The sequence below is a fragment of the Oryx dammah genome, unplaced genomic scaffold (assembly GCF_014754425.2).
Source record: "Oryx dammah isolate SB20612 unplaced genomic scaffold, SCBI_Odam_1.1 HiC_scaffold_26, whole genome shotgun sequence".
Classification (NCBI taxonomy): Eukaryota; Metazoa; Chordata; class Mammalia; order Artiodactyla; family Bovidae; genus Oryx; species Oryx dammah.
Window position 1 is genome coordinate 96,040,965 of NW_024070210.1, and position 20,716 is coordinate 96,061,680.

Genomic DNA, 20,716 nt, shown 5'->3' on the forward strand with positions numbered 1-20,716 from the left:
AAGTAAATTTGTTTTTAATTTTTATGGCAGAAGATAAAAATGCAACATGACAGTTTTGATGCCCAATAATAAAGACCATTGAAAAATGGGCAAAATACATTAAAATGCAGTTCACAAGAATAAAAATATTGATGGCTAATGGAGCATGAAAAGTACTGGACATCACTAGTTATAAAAAGTACAAGTAAAATCTATGAAATGCTGATTATCACCTCTTGTATTACCAGTAGTTAAAAACAATTACCAATATTGACAACACTGGGGGGAAATAAGCCCTATCATACTCTTGGTGAATGGAATATGAATTAGTACTGCATATTTAGGGGACATTTTGGCAATCTATCAAAAGCCTTGAAATTATAAATTTTCATTTGTTTATTTTGTTTATTCACCTATAGAGTACCTACTGTGTCCTCAGCATTGGAATAAAGCATAAGATCTCTATTCTGGAACTTTCTAATAGGTAGATTGTCAGGTATGAATTTAAATAATTCTTGAAATTTTAAATTGATTTTTTAAAATAATAGGTAACTTGATACCAAATATTAGATTTACCTTTTTTTTTTTTTTTTAAATTTTTGGTCATGCCACTCAGCTTGTGGGATCTAAGTTCCCTGACTAGGGATTGAAACTGGGCTCTCAGCAGTGAGAGGGCCAAGTCCTAACCACTGGCCTGCCAGAGAATTCCCTTTGCTTTCTTCTGTGATATTGATGAAGGAAAGATAAAACAGGTATGTATATGAATATGATTAGAGTCTTGAGTTAGAGGAATCCTTAAAAATCAGCTCCCATGGTTCCCTATATGTTCTTATATGAAGCAGATATACCTGAAACTCATTGGTTATTTACAGTGACACCCTATCCGTTTTGAGCTGAATCTATTCTTGACAGAACTGTCTTCCCTACTGCCTTCCTCCCTACCTCTTAAAATTGTCTCTTCCCAGTTGTACTATGTATGAAGCGTATCTTTTCCCCTTTCCCACCTCAATTCTCCCAAATCCTCTAATTTAATCAAGGCAAATCCATTCCTTCCAATTCTTTAACTAAATTACTAATTCCTCTCTAACAACCCACTTCCAGTCTGTCAGCACATCTTGGCAACTTGACCAAAAACACGTTCAGAATTCAGCCATTTTTCATCTCTTCTCTGACTCTAGCCAAGGCCACCATGATCTTTCATGTGAAATATAATAGCCAGCTAATTGGCTTCCCTTCATCTGCTCTGTAGCCAAAATCCCCAAGTGGCTTTCCGTTTCCGAGTAAAAGCCCTAAGTGATCTGAAGTCCCCATTTCTACAGCTTGCCTCCCACATCTGTGTTCATCTGTGTTATTCACACACTGGGCTTGCTTCCATGCCGAGGCTTTCTGCTTACCATGTCCTCCACCTGGAAACTTCCCCCAGACAACCACATTTCTCACTAACATCCGTCAGTTCCTGCTCAGTTATCACTTCATCAAGGAAGTGTTCCCCTGAGCTCCCTCTAAAATGACACCTCCTCACCACTCTCTTATCTTCTTTCCCTTGCTGAATTTTGCTCCATTGTATGTTGTATATAGTACCATGTGTCCATTTCTCCATGTACACTGTATATAGTATTAGTTGCTGTAGCTACCCCCATGAACATTAGAACATAAGTGTTCTGAGGGCAGTCTTAAGTTTTATAAGCCGTACCTAGTGTATAGTATATGCTTTTAAATATGTGTTGAATGGATAGATAGGTCGATATTGTAAACCTCGAATAACTCTAGCTCCTGTCTCTGGATATCTACCACATGTCACTGTCTTTCTTACATGACCTTAAATCTTCCTTAAACATGATGATCATTGCCCTGGGCCATGCACAGTGCAGTAGAACCACCACCTCGGGGTCTAGGTATTCTGCTCATGTTCATCGAGCCTGTACTGGCAGTCACGTGGGGTAGCGGGGCATGGGGGCTACTACCATTACAATGTGCAGTTCTTTGTGGAAGAATATGGGTGTTCTTTGCAAACAAAAGCCTGCAAAGAAACAAGTCTACTGCATTTGAATGTACAGCCACAAGGATCCTTAAAGAAAAAACCAACAGTTGTTCCTCTAATCAATTACCGGTATGCTTTTACTGAAGTCACCATTCACGCATACTCAAAGCACTGTGTGCTAGGCACAGAGGAGAGGATACAAAAATAACATGTAAGTGAAGTGTATCCCAAAGGTTCTCATTGTCAAAATAATCCACATAAGTAACTACAGATAGCTGCTGCAAGGTGGTAAGTACCATAAGAAAGATACTGACTATTGCTCTAGTTGTTCAAGAGGAGACATGTGAAGAAAGCATTTGAGCTAAGACCTTAACGTAGGATTTGGACATATTAAAACGTCTTTTCTAGTATCTGGGCAGAAGGAAAAGCTTAAGCAGTAGAATGGATTTGGTAACCACGAGACATACTAACACAATCTGGCTGGAAGACATCTGGTAAACGAGAAAAGTAAAGGTGAAAGATGAAGAAGGTACTGTAGAAACAAAACATGGAGAATTTTAAGTGCCAGACTGACAAACCTAGTGTGTAGAAAATAAAGAGTTACTGAAAGTTTCTGACCAGGATACATAATCAGTCTGGAATTTAAAGGATAGTTACTGTGTATAATAAAGGATCCACAATGAGAAAGGCCAGCACAATAATCCGCCCAAAATTATAGTAGAGGCTTGAACAAGTGGAGTAGCAATAGAAATAGAAAGGTGGGAAACCCTAAAAGGTATTCTGGAGATTTTAAAAAGTCATCTGTTGGTTGAAAAGGCTTGAGAATGAAGCAATGAGATCAAACCAGTGAATCCTAAAGGAAATCAGTCCTGAATATTCACTGAAAGGACTGATGCTGAAGCCGAAACTCCAATACTTTGGCCACCTGACGCAGAGAACTGACTCACGGGAAAAGACCCTGATGCTGCGAAAGAAAGAGTCGGATGCAACTGAACTGAACTGAATTGAGAATGAAGTTGGAAAGAGTAGGCGGTGGTCTCTTGAACTTTGGTAGCCTCATTGTGGAAATAGAACCTCCAAGAAATGAAAAGCATGTTTGAAAGGTGTTTTAAATATGGTATATTTCATTTGTGGTACTAAAAGGTGTTAGAGATTGCTCTCAGTGTGTGCAATTAGAGAGATGTAGGAGACATCCACGTAGAGGGGATCAATCGTGATTTTAGGGGGAGATTTAGAGAGGCAATGAATATGAATGTGTGGATATAGCTGTATTATATAGATAGATCTTTGATTAGAGATACATATAATATTTTATATATACATATTATGTGTTTCAGTTCAGTTCAGTCGCTCAGTCGTGTCTGACTCTTTGCGACCCCATGAATCGCAGCACGCCAGGCCTCCCTGTCCGTCACCATCTCCCAGAGTTCACTCAGACTCACATCCATCGAGTCCGTGATGCCATCCAGCCATCTCATCCTCTGTCATCCCCTTCTCCTCCTGCCCCCAATCTCTCCCAGCATCAGAGTCTTTTCCAATGAGTCAACTCCGCGTGAGGTGCCCAAAGTACTGGAGCTTCAGCTTCAGCATCATTCCTTCCAAAGAAATCCCAGGGCTGATCTCCTTCAGAATGGACTGGTTGGATCTCCTTGCAATCCAAGGGACTCTCAAGAGTCTTCTCCAACACCACAGTTCAAAAGCATCAATTCTTCGGTGCTCAGCCTTCTTCACAGTCCAACTCTCACATCCATACATGACCACTGGAAAAACCATAGCCTGGACCAGATGGACCTTAGTCGGCAAAGTAATGTCTCTGCTTTTGAATATGCTATCTAGGTTGGTCATAACTTTCTTCCAAGGAGTAAGCGTCTTTTAATTTCATGGCTGCAGTCACCATCTGCAGTGATTTTGGAGCCCCCAAAAATAAAGTCTGACACTGTTTCTACTGTTTCCCCATCTATTTCCCATGAAGTGATGGGACAAGATGCCATGAGTATACACACACATATATATATATATCCTTGAGGTCTCTGAATGTCAAGAGGAGCTAGAAAAAGAAAATACTGTCTGAAAAATTTAGGGAAGTGTAATCCACTATGAAATGCAGGGAAGTTAAGCTTGTATTTGATCTTTATTTTTCATTCCCAATATTTGTGAGTTAAAATGGCTGAAATGAGGTATTCAGTAATGAAGAGACTCAACAGGAAGTTCAGTAATAGCCACGGGACTGGAAAAGGTCAATTTTCATTCCAATCCCAAGGAAAGGCAATGCCAAAGAATGTTCAAACTACCATACAATTGCGCTCATTTCACATGCTAGCAAGGTAATCCTCAAAATCCTTTAAGGTAGGCTTCAACAGTACGTGAACCAAGAACTTCCAGATGTACAAGCTGGATTTAGAAAAGGCAGAAGAACCAGAGGTCAAATTGACAACATCTGTTGTATCAAAGGAAAAACAAGGGAATAATAATTTTAAAAAAATCTATTTCTGTTTCTTTGACTATGCTAAAGCTTTTGACTGTGTAGGTCACAACAAAATGTAGAAAATTCTTAAAGTAGATGGGAATACCAGACCACCTTACCTGTCTCCTGAGAAACCTGTTTACAGGTCGAGAAGCAACAGAACTGGACATGGAACAACGGACTGGTTCAGAATTGGGAAAGGAGTATGTCAAGACTGTATTGTCACCTTGCTTATTTAACTTATATACAGAGTATATCATGTGAAAGGCTGGGCTGGATGAAGCACAAGCTGGAATCAAGGTTGCCGGGAGAAATATCAACAACCTCAGATATGCGGATGATACGTCTCTAATGGCAGAAAGCGAAGAGCAAGTAAAGAGCCTCTTGGTGAGGGTGAAAGAGGAAAGTGAAAAAGCTGACTTAAAACTAAACATTCAAAAACTAAGATTATGGCATCTGATCCCATCACTTCATGGCAAATAGAAGGGGGAAAAGTGGAAACAGTGACAGATTTTACTTTCTTGGGCTCCCAAATCACTGCAGACAATGACTGCTGCCACGAAATTAAAAGACGCATGCTCCTTGGAAGAGACATCGCTTTGGCAACAAAGGTCTGTATAGTCAAAGCTATGTGTTTTCCAGTAGTTGTGTAACGATGTGAAAGTTGGACCATAAAGAAGGCTGAGTGCCAAAGAATTGATGCTTTAGAATTGTGGTGTTAGAGAAGACTCTTGAGAGTCCCCTGGACTGCAAGGAGATCCAACCAGTCAATCCTAAAGGAGATCAGCCCTGCATATTCATTGGAAGGACTGATGCTGAAGCTGAAGCTCCAATACTTTGGCCACCTGATGCGAAGAGCTGACTCATTTGAAAAGACCCTGATGCTGGGAAGGATTGAGAGCAAAAGAAGGGGGCAACAGAGGATGAGATGGTTAGATGGCATCATCAATTCAATGGACGTGAGTTTGAGCAAACTCGGGAAGATAGTGAGGGACAGGAAAGCCTTGTGTGCCACATTTTGTGGGGTTGCAAAGAGTAGGACTTAGCAACTGAACAACAACAGGAAACATAAGAATAAAAAATTTTGAGCAAATGATTAAAAGGGTACAAATTTTTAATACTTTGTCCTACACTGCAACACACACCACAAAAGGTTGGCTTCTGGAGTACTAACATGTATACATATATACAGATATTCATACATATGTGCTACTGTTGAGTCACTTCAGTCAGGTCTGATTCTGTGCAACCCCACAGATGGCAGCCCACCGAGCTCCCTCGTCCCTGGGATTCTCCAGGCAAGAACACTGGAGTGGGTTGCCATTTCCTTCTCCAATGCGTGAGTGAAAAGTGAAAGTGAAGTCGCTTAGTCCAGCCGACTCTTGGTGACCCCATGGACTGCAGCCTTCCACGCTCCTCTGTCCATGGGATTTTCCAGGCAAGAGTCCTGGAGTGGGGTGCCATTACTTTCTCTGTCATACATATGTATATACATATACATACCTTGGAGCAAAATTTAGGAAAAACAAACCAGTCTTCCAGAAGTCTAGACTTTTAATAAACCCTAATCTATCTATAGTAAGAAAGAAGGATTCTCTACTTGACTTTCTTCTGTCCTTCACTTTTATTTTCATTCATACCTAATTTGTGTTCATCTCAAAGCTTGCTGTGTGCTATGCACAACATAGAAAAGCATTTTCTTGTATGTATTACTGGTACCAACAAGTGCCAGTGGTATTATCCTTCAAGCACAAGCCTAAAATTGAGATATTTAAGTAACTAGAACGCTTTAAATTTCTTTGACCCGTTACTTGAAACATCAGGTCTTTGCATTGAATATATCATTAAGGAACTGTTTTATTTTAAAAATCAGAGGGATACCCGGCCTTCTATTGTTTCACTAGGTTGCTCTAGACACAAGCCTCCCTTGTCAAACTGTAATTTAAAGTACAACACATTCAAATTTTTTAAAAGAAGATTCTGATTTATTTTCACCTAGCCTTGGAGCACGTTATCGATGGTTTCAATCGGCAGAACAGCAGCTCTCCAGCGTTAGGTGGGCAATCCATCCTCAACCTTTGCGAACTGTTCACAATCCCTCGGCTCCATTTGGAAGAAAATGCCTTCTTTCCCGTTTCTTCCTCCCCATCGTCCTCCCCTTCTCCAGACCCCTTCTGTCGACGTCCTAGCTTTGTAAACCGAGGCTGCAGAGCGGAGCCTCAGGGAGCTGGGCGGGGGAGAAGGGTTTGGATGCGCCGCCAAAAGGCGCCTTGCTCCGGGGTGGGGGCAGAGACTGCGCGAAGCCCACCGCAAGCGCTGCGACCCGCGAGGACAGCGTTCCGCCAGGGCGAGGGTGCCGAGAGAGCCGGGGTCGTCTGCGTGGGCCTTATCCGCACAAGTTCTCGTCGCTTTAAGCCCCCTTCTCAGGTCGCTTCCCGCTTCTCCCCACCCTCCGAGGGACGTTGGTACATTCCCGCCGACTCCGAGAGCTTTAAAAGGGCCCTGGGAGGCTGAACCTACAAGGTTTGGTCCCGATTTGTGTGCGCAGCGCGTACCCAGACCCGCCAGGGCGGGTATCTTGGCACCGGCTTCTTTACGCCGTGGCCCTCGTGCACTCTGGGGCTTTGTGTCGCGTGTAACTGTCTAGCTAGTGCCTAGGAACTCTCGCCTCCGGCTCCTCGGCTCGCTCAGCTCCTCCTTCTTCGCAGCCCGGCAGCGAGACGCGTGCCGCCAGTTACTCGGGGGATGGAGCGGACCGAGGTGCTAAAGCCCCGCACCCTGGCTGATCTGATCCGCGTCCTGCACCAGCTCTTCGCCGGCGAGGAGATCAACGTGGAGGAGGTGCAGGCCGTCTTGGAAGCCTACGAGAGCAACCCCGCCGAGTGGGCAGTGTATGCCAAGTTCGACCAGTACAGGTGAGCGCGTTCTCGCCCGGCTCTCCGAGGCTCCGCGGCGCCGGCCTCCCGGCCCAACGGCGAACGGCGCGGGAGGGGTTCGCCCGCCGGAGAGCGCAGGCGGCCCGGCTCCCGCCGCGCCCACCCTCGCGGTGCTCCCAGGCGGCTCCCGCACCCCAGCGCCGCGCCTCCATGCCCGCGAGCCCTGGGGCCTGCGCTCGGCGCTTTGGGCCAAAGGTGGGTCCCACTGGCCCGAGACTGCGACAGGCTTCCGGAGGGGAGGACACCGCTGCAAGTTTTCTGTTCTCTTCTCGTTGATCAACCCCTCGGCTTCCGAACAGCCGCTCCTCCCAACCTTGGCGTCCAGAGCGGTAGCCCTCCACCCGCCCCCCACCCCGCTCTGGAGCCTTCGCTCCCCTAGTCCGCGGAGAAGATGCGGGGAGCCCCAGGGGGCTGGACGCCCTCAGGCTCGGACTGGCTGGACTAACCCGGGGTGCTCCTAGGAGAAGGTCCAACAGCGGTCCGGAGAAAGGGGTGACTGTGGCAGACACAATTAAGTGACATTAATTCTCACCACTTCTCCCTCGGTCGCCTGCAACCAGGCGTCCGCCGGCAAGCATCTTTGCTAATATAAAATAACGACCTGGGGTTGTCAGCTATTTTTCAGTCTATGCTGATCCCTCCCCCAAAGCAATTTGTCTCCCCCGACTGCATGTTTATTTAAAACCACTGTTTGGTTCTCAAATGAGTGCTTCTCTTTCTGCCCCCAAGCAATATGCTGTTTCTTATCCTTTAGATCTGAGAGTCTGGAATGTAAATTGAAGACACCCCACCCCACCCCCCCGCCCCCCGCCGCCGTTCCTCAGCTGTGCTGGAGTGAGATGAACCGGGTGGCTGCTCATTGCAGCCCTGGCATGGAGATTGAGTAAAATTGAGACGTGAAGCACTACCAATCCTCTGGGGAGAGAAGTAAAATTTAATCGCCCGGAAGAGTGAGGATTGCTTTTTCCGAAGGGTAGCCAGCGCTTCGGTCATAATGGCTGGTTGTGTTGAGGGCGGGGAGGGCTCTGGTACTCTTCCGATAACTTGGCTCATGAGCTAACTTATTACCTGACAACGCTTCTGTGACATAGGTGCCATTCTTATCCCTGTTTTACAGGGGAGGAGGAGGAGGTAATGAGAGGGTTGATTACCTGCATAAGAACTAATGTCCAGGATTCAAATTAGCATTCTTGTTCCCGAGCCTACACTCTAAACCACTACTAAACTTCTTACAGACATAAGGTGCCCTCATAGTTTTCGTCTACCTAGATTTATTATTGACCAAGTGAAATCAATTAACCAGGGTAGCTTGTAAGAGCTTTTAATCTGTAGAACAAGGGCATTTCCAAGGCCTTGAATTTACGTTGATCGACAAGCTGGAAACCACTTGATACCTTTGGATTGACCTATTCCACAGGTTTCTGAAGCACCCCTCAGTAAGATAATGGGTGCAATACTGCAGTTGGAGGAGGGAGGGAGATGGGAGAACAGAAATCAATGCCATATTTTGCGCATGTATCAAGTGTCCCAGTACAGTGAAGGAGTGATCTCTGGCCTTGGGATGGCCAGTGCAGAAGCAACACAGAGTAAGTGCTAGGCAGTAAATTCTCTGGAAGAAGCCCCAGCAAGAGGAGGACCCTGGGACTGGTGGAAGAATAGGATCGCTAGTACAGAAACCGTTTCCCAGGGTCAAGGGCCATGTGCATGGCCCCTGGCAGATCATAAAGGGCTGCAAAGTAAGGATAACTGTCCCCTAATCCATTAATCAATCTCAGGGATCCTGCTCTGCCAGCACCTGGCCGCTAGCCGAGGGGAGGAGGGGACGTGTGGGGCGCAGTGAGCAGATGAGCGTGTGAACAAACAAAATGGGATAAAGATTCCTTTCCTTAAAAATGAGTTTAAATAAATGTCTTAATTACCTAACTTTGTTAATTAGATGGCATCAAGAGAACCTGCTAGACCAACAGAAACTTTAAAGTTGATTTTTTGAGGTGGGGTGGTGTGGGTGGGGTTGTTTTGATTTGAGATTTTTGGAGGCCAATTGCTAATTTCTCTTCACTGTAAAAGGTTTAAGGTATTATTTTACTTCACAAGTATAGTGACTTTTGTCCTGGTACTTAGGTCCCTCTGTGGAGGATTTTTCATTGTGATGCTTTTGAATGTGCCTGTCGTCTGTGTCTTGGCTGTAGTAAAACTAAGGAGAATTCTAGAACAGCTATTTAATAAAACCTTGTTTCTCAAATTCTGGTGTAGCTACAGGGAGGAGGAAAAAAGATAATAGCAGCATTCTTGCTTAGAGCAGTAATGTACTTTGAAAATGCTTTCTGTGAGAAACTTTTATTTTTTTTATCAGTTTGAGGCTGTCACATGAAAATCAAGGAATTTGATTTTTTTTGTTACCTTTTTCATGCCACTTATTGAAACTGAGCAGTTGTGAACAGTGATTCAAAATACAAAAATGTCTAAAATGAGCCATAGAAAAATATTTGCTTTCATTTGTACTCAATCTCTAACTAGACAACCACATTTAAAGTTGCTGAGAGGTAAAAACGTTAGCATTTGTAAATTAATGATGCTGTATGACATTTTTCTCCCAGTGCTTGTCTCATTAAACAAATTCCAACTTCCTAAATGTTCTTTTTAGGTATACTCGAAATCTTGTGGATCAAGGAAATGGAAAATTTAATCTCATGGTTCTATGCTGGGGTGAAGGACATGGCAGGTAAGACAAACTGCTCGCTTGGATATCGATTACAGTGCTTAGTCCAGCATATGAAAAGTGCCAAGCGGAGGGGCCGTGTGTCTGTGAGCACTAATGCATCCCAAATTGCTCACAGTGCTCCCTGACCCCAGCAAAACTCCTCATGGGAATTAGCATGAGGTTTAGCATATACCATGTATGAGAGACCTGCCCCTCAAATAAGTGGTAAATCAAAGGAGGTGGTGGGAAGTAACCAGCTTAATTGAACCTCTGTGTTCTCTGGAGTTAAACTTTCTATGGAATTATGCTAAAACTTGACCTTTGTGGTGCTTTGAAGTGTGTAAACAATTGTCAGGCCAAAGACCAAAGCATCCAGATGTGAAACTAGAAAAGCAATTTGGAAAATTTCTTTCTACTTCAAGCTGATTGTTTCTTTTCTTTATATAGAAATAAGGTAACTTAGACTAATACCAGTTCTTGGTTCTGTAATTTTTCCTCAGCTTATGCATTTGCAAGTCTTACTACCGATGAAGTATGATTACCTCTTTAAGCAAGTCCTCCTCAGTCTTTTGAAAATGGTAAAACAAACAATAATCCAGACCCATTTTTGGTACCAGAAAGGAAACATGAATTTATAAGATTTTGGAAAGTTAGGTTTATAGAGCGCATTTACTTATCTATCTAGAATGAAGGTGTTTTCATCCTCTCAAAATTTTTTGAAAGCAGATTATATATGAGGAATAGGATGATGCTCTGTGACTTAGGAAGCAAGTTCTTATGGTACATATATGGGTTAACAGAATTCAACCTATGAAATAAATGCTGTAGTGTATACAAATTCATACCTTTTAATCAACCCTATAGCTAATACTACTTAATAAACTTAAATACTATTTACAGAAATAAACTCTTTCCCCAAATCCAATTTGCTTTTTTATTCTCCCATCCATATTGGGAAGCAATCACAGGTAGGATACTCTTAAGTCTATACAATGTTAACATTTTATAGACTTTACAGTGTAATTTTCAGTGGGTAACACACACGTTCATACTTTTGTCCTCCAGAGGAGAGAGAAAAGCCTGAGGGGGGAAACACTGTCACATGACCTTCAACCTTCTCAATGGGATGCAGTTATTACAGTTATCTTTATTATCCTTTCTAAAATTACTCTAATGTAGTTTTTAAATCAAGTTCTAACCCAGCTTAATTGAGTTATTAAAAGCTGTATCGTGGAAAAGATAAATGGTTACTGGTTTTGTGTTTCTGTTATCAAAGTAGTTTTACAACAGGGTTTTAAAAAGTGAACTGTTCTTCAGTAGGGTTATGGATCAAAACTATACCCCTTCTATGCATCAACATGGGAAATGTAATGTTGTATTACTTTGCCCTGAACAATGTTGAATTATAAACTGATGACATTTAAAAATCCAGCTAAAATGGATATTGGCCTGGGAGATGCCCTACTGACAGTTAGAGCTGTAAGCTCTGGACAGACGTTTAGGTCTGAGTTATAGGTCTGAGTTCATCTACTGAGTTGAGTTGTTGTTTTGCGTAAATACAGCAGTATCCATGATCACACCGACTCCCACTGCTTTCTGAAGATGCTGCAGGGCAATCTAAAGGAGACATTGTTTGCCTGGCCTGACAAGAAATCCAATGAGATGATCAAGAAGTCTGAAAGAATCTTGAGGGAAAACCAGTGTGCCTACATCAACGGTAACATCCAATACATTTTTCTAACAAGTGGGGAAAACCTGGCACATCCATCTGAAATATTGCTCTCTTACATTTGTGCAGTAGAGCATGGATCCTGGAGGCATGATCTCATCTGCTTAGGAAGTAACCTAAAAGCAGTGGGTTTTGCTTTCTTTTCTTAAAGCTTTGCATGTGGATGGTTACAAAGAGTTGGACATGACTGAGTAACTAAACCATCCCCATGTGTGGACGGGAATCTCTTATTAAAAACATATGCATGCAGGCTAACATCCAACGAAGGGTCATTTACCTACCAAGTCTTAGGACAGTTAGAATCAAATAGGAATTTACATAATGAGAGTATTTTAATAAAGATGAGAGGCCAAGTTGGAAGTATTAGTCTTTGGTTAGAAAATGGAAAGAAATGTTCTGGAAGTGATTAAGAATGCTGGCTAGTCCCTGTTTTCCTAAAGTGCATACAAGCTTACTTCCAAAGAGTATTCTCAGGAGAAACTTTATGAAGCACATTATTTAGCAATGATTTCTAGATCTCTGACAATTCATTCTTTCTCCTGAATGTAATATGGGAGAGCTGAATGCTCTTCAGTAGAGGCAATGATTAACATCTGTGTTCCTAAAGGGCTTAGTAACTGCAAAAAGCTCCTCAAAGCTTCTGTGAGATAACTTTTTTATTCCCATTTACAGATGAAATTGCCCACACATAGGAAGATTAAGGTCACTCACGATTTTAACCCAAAGAATTTGATGCCAAAGCCCACACTCTTAGTTGGGATGCTATCCCACTTATCTAAAATAAAGTATTACAGAGGTTTTTCTGGCAAAGTAGGTTCTTTCTTCTTAGATCTTAAGGTTAAGTATTGCTTGGTACATAGCTTAATTTTGTTCATTAGTTTAAGAATGCAAGTCACTTACAATGGTCAGATTGTGTAGGAACTTTTCCCCCATTCACATAACACAAGGGAGACAGTTCCTCAAGTGGCAGGAAACTCTTATTTGAGGTGGACTTCCCGAGTGGCACTAAAGAACCTGCCTGCCAGTGCAGGAGACGTAAGAGATGTGGGTTCAATCCCTGGGTCGGGAAGATCCCCTGGAGGAGGGCGTGGCAACCCACTCCAGTATTCTTGCCTGGAGAATCCCATGGACAGAGGAGCCTGGTGGGCTGCAGTCCATAGGGTCACACAGAGTCAGACACGACTGAAGCGATTCAACACGCACATAAATAGCAGGCACGCGAGACTCCCGAGAACAAGATTACTAGTACTCTTCACAATAAAGCCAAAGCCTTTCAGAATAATTACTTTCCGCTAGAATCACAGAGTCATTATGAAGCTACATTACGTCTTGGAGAACACTTAAGATTTTTTTCAAGGGTCTTCAATGCAAGAGACTGTGGAAACTGGTGTGCAAGCGGTCCTGTCTAAAGGGGCAACATGACTACAGCTCCAGTGAGATCATCCTGACTTGTTTCCATAGAAGTGGGGCATTCTGATTTTTTTTTGCTGCACCTCATGGCATGCTGGACTTCCCTGACCAGGGATTGAACCCATATCCTGTGTACTGGAAGCTCACCATCTTTACCAGTGGACCATCAGAGAGGTCCTGGGAAATTCTGATTTTTTGGGAAATTTTGCTAACCAGCAAAATACTGGATAAGACAAGCTAAATATTTCTGTAGTAGTATTAAAGCCACAAACTTTTAACCTTTGATTTTTACATGCAGGAGGAATGCTAGATATGGATAGTGATCAGAGGAAAGATGTTTCAAGTACAGGAAGGAGCATGAGTGAAGGCACAACCATTGCAAAGAATGAAAACTGTGTGGGGATGGTCCAGTTGGAAGGGAAGAAGGAGGGGCTTGGATAGGAGGAGGAGTAGGGTAAAGCCAGATCAGGGCCTTAGCCTCCAAGACAAGCTTCAAGCAAGAGCTTTCTTTGGTCAGCAGAATTTTACTGGGAATGTCTTGATCAAGCAGTATGCATCACAGGGTGAAGAAGAGGGAAAATGGGACAAGGAAATCAAGTTACCTGTCTTAATAGGCAGAAGGTGGACATTGCCTCGAACAAGCTAGCATCCATAAGTATCACCAAGAACGGTCCGGTATTACTGTGACAGAGGGTATATCATTGGCAAAAAGGAAAGGAGGGAAAGACTAATAATAATAATAATGCTGGAATCACATCAGGGATCAGATACGAGCATTTGGGGCTTCTAAAGAATGGGTGAGCTGTTTTTGTGGGATCTTTGCTTGCACTGGGTGGTCTATGCGCTTGCAATTGGAAGGGAAAGGCAGGCCGTTCTTCAGAATGGTTAACTTTTGTTCAAAATTAAGCCAGTGTATTATAAAAGCTTAGGCTATAAAATGGAAGGGTTTGCCTATCTGAGAACTAAGCCCCATTTTTTTAAATGAGGAAGATCCTGGAAGTTCTGAGTTGTTCAAAGGTGGTCAGTCTAACTGGGAGTAGAACCGAAGTCTTCTGTTTCTGGGCTATGTTGTTCTTTGTCGTGCAAGCTCCTGGAGCTAGAAGATAAGGTGTAAGGCCAAATTAAGTGCCCTAAGGAGAAGAGGGCGGCGGAGGATGAGATGGTCGGATAGCATCACCGACTCAACGGACATGAACTTGAGCAAACTCCAGGAGATAGTGGGGGACAGAGAAGCCTGGTGTGCTGTAGTTCGCGGGGTCACAAAGGCTCGGTCATGACTTAGCAACTGAACAACAACTGACTTCACTAACACGCTGAACTCCTTCCTCGATTCACCTTCCAACTGTCTCTCTACTATATAAATTTCTGTATCCACATAGTTATACAAATACTTTGTTTTGTTTATTTCGGTCTTCTTGCAGATGCCTCCCCCAGGCCTTTTGACCTCCTTCAGTGTGGACTGGCTGGCCAGGGCCCCCCGGGTCCCCTCGCCCCCCAGGCTCTCCCTTTCCTCTCTCCGGGTGCCTATCCTCTCGTTCCCTGAGCTCATGCCTGCTTTCTCTTGGGTTCACATGCTTCTTTTGGTAGCACATGTCTTCCAACGGCCCTGTGAGAAGGGGTACATGGAAGATACATTTCGGAGACCTCTTATATCTAAAAATCTCTGTCTGACCCTTAGGAAATCATGACCTGGCAGCCGCTTTTTCTCAGAACTATAAAGGTAATCCCTTGCTTCTAGTTTCCATCCTTCTTGTTGAAAGCCTGGTTCCTTTCTGATTCTTGATGTTTCTATGAATCCCATTTTTTCTTTCTAGGAACTCTTGAGGCCTTCTCTTTGGGGGTCTTTTGATACACTTGGTTTCATGACACTTATTGTGCTGGGAGCTCAGGAGGTCCTTATGATCTAGGAATTCATGTTCTTCAAAATAATATTCTCAAGTTGTTTCTTTGGCCTTTTGTTCCTTGAGTCTTACAGGTTTTTCTTCTAGCGCTTCTATTCATATTTTTATTTCTTCTCTTTATATCTGTGAAAGCTCTTTTTACTCTTTAGCCCTTTTTATGGTATCCTCCTCTTATCTCTGTCTCTCTTTGGCCACACCAGGTGGCTTACAGGATCTTCGTTCCCCGACCAGGGGTTGAACTCAGCTCATCACAGTGAAAGCGCTGAGTCCTAACCCCTGGGCCACCAGGGAACTCCCTTTCTCTTATTTCTATGAGGATATTGATGTTTTTGGTTTTGTTTTTTTAAGCCTTCTCATGAGTTGTGTCTTTCATGTTGCCTTTTTTCTATTATCCTAGAGGCTCTGCTCACATGTCTGCTGGCCTTGACTGTGTGCTAGCATTTAAAAACCAGGGACACAAAAGTTAATTGGAAGCTTTCACACATGGATGGTGTTTGTCAACTGGATCATCTCGTAAAGCTTTTCCTTGAGGAACAACCAAGGGCCATATCTTTAGGACTTTTTTCTTGAGCTGATCAGATTCTCAGAGAAACTATTTCCCACCTCTTGTCTGAAGACGAGAGAAGAAACTACCGTTTGGCAGCATTTTGACAATTTTGTGATGAAGAAAGTGGAGATCTTACCACTCAATGTGTAGATTTTCACTTTAGTGACCAGTTTTTCACTGAGTATCCCCCAGTCCTGAGTTCATCTGCTGTACTCTTTCTAGAGAATAAGTAGATCTCAGACTTCTACCAGGCTTAGAGGGGTGGTGAGGGAAACATGATGAAAAGGGTTTGAGGCTAAAAAGATAGACGTCAACTAGTTCTTATGTCTGAAGCTTGTCTTTACCTTCATTTCAGGAAGTGTCTGTGCTGCCAGTTTCTGGGCTATTTCAGTTTCAGGATATAAATCAGGTTATTTCTTGGCCATGTCCAAGCATAACTGAGGATTTAGCTTTCTCTGCAAAGCCATCCATCTACTTCTGTACTTTCAAGTTTTTTAAGAGGTTTTTTTTTTTTAGTTTAATAAAGAAGTTTTTCTTTTCCTTTTATCTTTATATGTTGATGCTTTTTAATTCTTCCACTTCAAGAAAGAGTGTCTTCAGGAAAAAGCAGAGTGTCATTTATTCTTTAACTGGAAGTTCAATCATAACTAATTTTTAATAATTCCATATGTATTGGTCGATTTAAGGTCTTGGGTGATTAGCAAAATTTTTGCTTAAGTCTATCATCTAAGCCCCTTCATCTCTCCATCCCTCTTGGATATTGTTTAGATTCCATTGGCTTACATCGAGTAGAGAATATTAGCCATACAGAGCCTGCTGTGAGCCTTCACTTGTATAGTCCGCCTTTTGACACATGCCACGCCTTTGATCAAAGAACAGGACATAAAAACAAAGTCACCATGACATTCCATAGCAAATTTGGAATCAAGACTCCATTTGTAAGTATAATTTCTCTCTCCTATGTTTAAATGCTTTGTAGGTTGACAGCATTACATGGATACATTGCTTTTTTTGTTCTAGATATTATAAGTTGAAGGATGAGATGAGCCTTAACTTGGGGAAAAGGCCCGCTATATATTCTCTTATTTTCTTTAATTTCAGAGACTATACTTCCATTTATTAAAAAGGAAAAGCTTAAATTAGATGCAAAGAATTGATTATTGAAAGATTTCAGAATTTGTACGTATTACTAAAGAAAATATCTTATCTTCATTAGGGGAAATAAGAGTGAGAAGTATATTGATAAATCTGCCGCTGCCATGACTTAATGTTCGTGGTCTGATCTGCTGAGACAGCATAAATAACTTGCATAGTTAACCTTTGCACAGTTGAGACCCTGTTCTGGTAACGTGAATGAGGAAACTTGCCTCTTCTGGTTCCCAAGTCGCTTTGTCTCTGAGTATGATGGCAACCCGCGGAAACATGGTATGGCAGTCTCCTACCTCTGAAGCCAATGGGCCATGTAGGCGAGTGGTCTTTAGTGAGTCATGGGAATGCCTAGAAATGCACGGTGCATGAAAAGACTGAATGTCCTTATCCATCGTAAGAAAGTACAGCCTTTGCGAGAAGCCAGGGCAGAATTTTCTCAGCTGATTGCCCTGCTTTATTTCCTGCATTCCGATCCCCAGGAGATAAATAACTCTTATCACAGGAACAAAACACCAGAAGCCCCATTGCCATATACTGAGTTTTCAAACACTGCTAGAGAAGCAGAAATGTCTCCTGTAAAGATCTTACCCTGCTCCTTTCTTTCTTGCAGACAACTTCAGGATCACTGGAGAACAACTAAGGGGCACCGGGCCCTCTGAGGCTTTACTTTAAGGTCCAGCGAAGTTCCGCCTTGGACAGGAAGGTCTGCTACCACTTGCCTGTCCAGTAATACACTTTACAAGGTCAATATTAGATCTACCATAAGGCAGATGCTAATTATAAGGCATTAAGTAAGCAAATAGTGCCCCGAGCTACTAGAAAAGAAAAATCCCACTAAAGATAAAAAGGCTTATGATTTTAAAGGTCAAATCAGGCTCCACTGCTAAACCCATCAGAACTATACTAGGAATGTCAATGATGGTTTTTATAGTTTTTAGAAACACTTTGGTCTCTGGATTGTAATTAGCAATAAATAAAAGCAAGATATCAAACCACCCGCCTTGTTACTTGGAAGGCTAAATGTAGATGTCTTCAATATACTTTGTATGTTCTTAATATTTGAGGAGAACTTTTTGAATCTGTGCATTTTATTGTTTCAATCTTATTTTACAAATTCCTGTTCTATAAATAATAGGTTAGTAGATAGAGAAACTTAAGGCACTTTGCCATTTGGTAATTAAATGAAGGGCAGAAGATTTCAAAAAGTACATGTACCCAAACCCACAACAAACTAAAACTATGAACTCAATGTCTAAGTATCCAGTGGCCAGAGACTTTGTACTGCTGCCAGAATTGCCAAATAATTTTAATAAAGTTGGGTTTGAACATAAATCAAAGTTGTCTTTCTCTTTAGCTTGATCAGACTTTCATATGATTCATGGCTTCTTAGATTTAGGTAGACTACCAAAAGCACTGCAGAAGATGCTTTTATGATATAAGAATATAAGAAGACCAAAAACCACATTCAAGAGGAACTTACCTTTGGGGGTTTTTATATGTGTTCACCAACTGGCCAGAGATAGCAACCCAAGGGTCTCTGGCCCTAGGGCAGCTCATAGACGTGATCAGTTGTGCCTGAAAACTGTCTGTGGGGTCTGTATGTGTTTATATATGAATTGGATTACAACAGTTAAAAACTGGGGGTTTCACGGAAGGAGGAATGGACTTTGAAGTATCTGGCAAGACTGGACCTGCGCTGCATTTTCACCGATAGCAGTTAGCTGACTGGAATCTGCCCCTTGGATGGGGCCACCTCCCCGATCTGTGGCAATCCCCATTTTGCCTGTTCCTTTGCGTGTGTTTCCTGCAAAGCCCACTCATGCCTTTGAGTTTGCTGCCCCCACTTTAGGCAGTTTTCTTAGGAATAGCTGTCATAATCTTGGGTTTTGTTATCTCTGGTGACTGAATTAGAAAGTAAACTCCTTTGAAGATACTTCTGCTTAGGCCATTGATTGTGGAGTCTCATAGAATTATTTACATCTTTATACCTTTGCTTCCTCTCACTTTTGAGGATATCAATGTTTACTGAGTTTCTAGTTGGTGCTAGTGGTAAAGAATTCACCTGCCAGTGCAAGGGTTACTGGTTCAATCCCTGGGTTGGAAAAATTCCCTGGAGGAGGAGATGGCACCCCACTGCAGTATTCTTGCCTGAAAATACCATAGGCAGAGGAGCCTGCTGGGCTGCAGTCCATGGGGCCACAGAGTCAGATGGGACTGAGCATTTAAAACATACATGGTGCTATTATAAGTTGTTAAGATGTACTAACAAGCTGAATTCCAGAAAACTTCCTTATCAATTAGATACTGTGTTGATTTCATTCTGCTGCTATAACACTACCACAGACTTGTTTTCCTACACCTCTGTTGGTCAGAAGTTAGAAGCTTCCTGGCATCACGTGCAAGGCCCATGTTAGAGGCTTATTTTATGGTATGGGTTCATTGATCATGTACTTGGACAAACTGGTTGATGAATGAAGGGCTTTTACCTGTGTTTCATGCAAAAGGATATCATTACATTTAGTAATGGTGCTTAGTCTTTTTTTTTTTTTTTGACTCCTACCACTTTGAAATCTCAAACGCTAAAGAAGTCTCCAGAAAGGCCAGCACACAACAGATTTGCTTACAATTTCAGAAAAGATTCCTAGACCCTGTGAAGGCCCTTAGAAGCCCCAGTTAAGAGCTTTCCCAAGGCTCGTGGCAAATGGTGGCTATTTCACTTCTTTTTCTGAGCAAGCTGGGTTACTAGTTAACCTGTTAAAGTTTAGGGAGGTTTCTAGGAATCACCAGAGGTTGATGCTACCTTATCTGAGGCATGTGCGTGTAGCTCACAAGGTCAGTTCTCTCTAAAGACATGAAAGACTCTGCAGTCTTTCACAACTTCAGTTATCTAGTTGGTAGGTGTTTTCTTTAAAGTGTACCTGGGAGAGTGAAATAAGTTAGACACAGGACAATCAATGCCTGATTCCGCTTACACGAACCACCTAGAAAAGGCCAATTTACATAGACAGAAAAGGTAGCCCAGAGGTAACCAGAGGCTAAGCGGGGCGGTGACAGGGAATGATAGTTACTGTTTAATGGGTCCAGAGTTTCTCTTGGGGGTAATGAAAATGACTTGGGTATAGATAGTGGTGGTGCGGACATAGCATTGTGAATGTATTTGGTATCACTGAACTGAACATTTATGTATGGTTAAAATAGTGAAAAAGCGTATGTGGAAGAAAAGTTTGTGTGTGTTGGAATAGTAAGACTTCCTGTCACAGAGAATGCAAATAATAGGAAAGGCAGGTGGTGGAAAGTATCTTTTTCACCCCATCCTCAGGCTCTCAGTTTTCCTCTCTCAATGTAACCTAGCCCATATTGCCACTCTCCCGGGCTTCCTCATTTACTTTTCCCCATTATTTAGACACAGGGCAGCCTTCTGAAGTCCATATGGTGCATTTACAAGGAGACTTTTCCATATCCAGATACAAGCAGTTCCCTCACTTTCTACTGATGGTTGCCCGTATAGTGTTGCACTGTGTGCATGTACCATGGTTTACTCCACCGGTCCTCTGCTGATGGACTTTGAGGTGATTTGTAACCTTTTACCATCACAAACAATTCTGCAATGAGTAACCATGTATGTGATGTCATTTCACAAATATCGGTGGACATGTCTTTATTACAAAACAACCCCAATAACTCAGCCCCAAGAAATGAGGTAACAGTGGAAGGTCATGGCAGGCCACCCTAAGGGAGAGGACCCCTCAAGTGTAGAACCTGACGTCATCACTATTCAATTCAGCCACTTCCACATATTCACTGGTCAAGTGTATTCACATTAAGCCTCCAACTGTCAGAAGCTTGACACTCAGGGAGCTTACTTATCACGAGCAGGATAACCTGTGCTTTTGTGAGAAAACTGATGATCAATTTAGGC

At 42.6% G+C, this 20,716-nt stretch overlaps 1 protein-coding gene across 1 annotated transcript; it reads left to right on the forward strand.

Moving 5' to 3' along the window:
* Positions 1 to 6,933: 6,933 nt before the first annotated feature.
* Positions 6,934 to 18,129, forward strand: LOC120852633 (cysteine dioxygenase type 1). The gene is made up of 5 exons (XM_040225972.1): positions 6,934 to 7,339; positions 10,005 to 10,082; positions 11,624 to 11,778; positions 16,417 to 16,586; positions 17,408 to 18,129. The coding sequence occupies exons 1-5, from the start codon at positions 7,170 to 7,172 to the stop codon at positions 17,435 to 17,437; spliced, it is 603 nt and encodes a 200-aa protein (XP_040081906.1). The 5' UTR covers positions 6,934 to 7,169; the 3' UTR covers positions 17,438 to 18,129.
* Positions 18,130 to 20,716: the final 2,587 nt, after the last annotated feature.

Excerpts from the sequence above, each read along its gene's own strand:
- LOC120852633 (XM_040225972.1), top strand. The coding sequence starts at position 7,170 with ATGGAGCGGACCGAGGTGCTAAAGCCCCGCACCCTGGCTGATCTGATC. Across the intron at positions 7,340-10,004 it reads GCCAAGTTCGACCAGTACAG|GTATACTCGAAATCTTGTGG; the intron begins GTGAGCGCGTTC and ends TGTTCTTTTTAG. Across the intron at positions 16,587-17,407 it reads TTGGAATCAAGACTCCATTT|ACAACTTCAGGATCACTGGA; the intron begins GTAAGTATAATT and ends TCTTTCTTGCAG.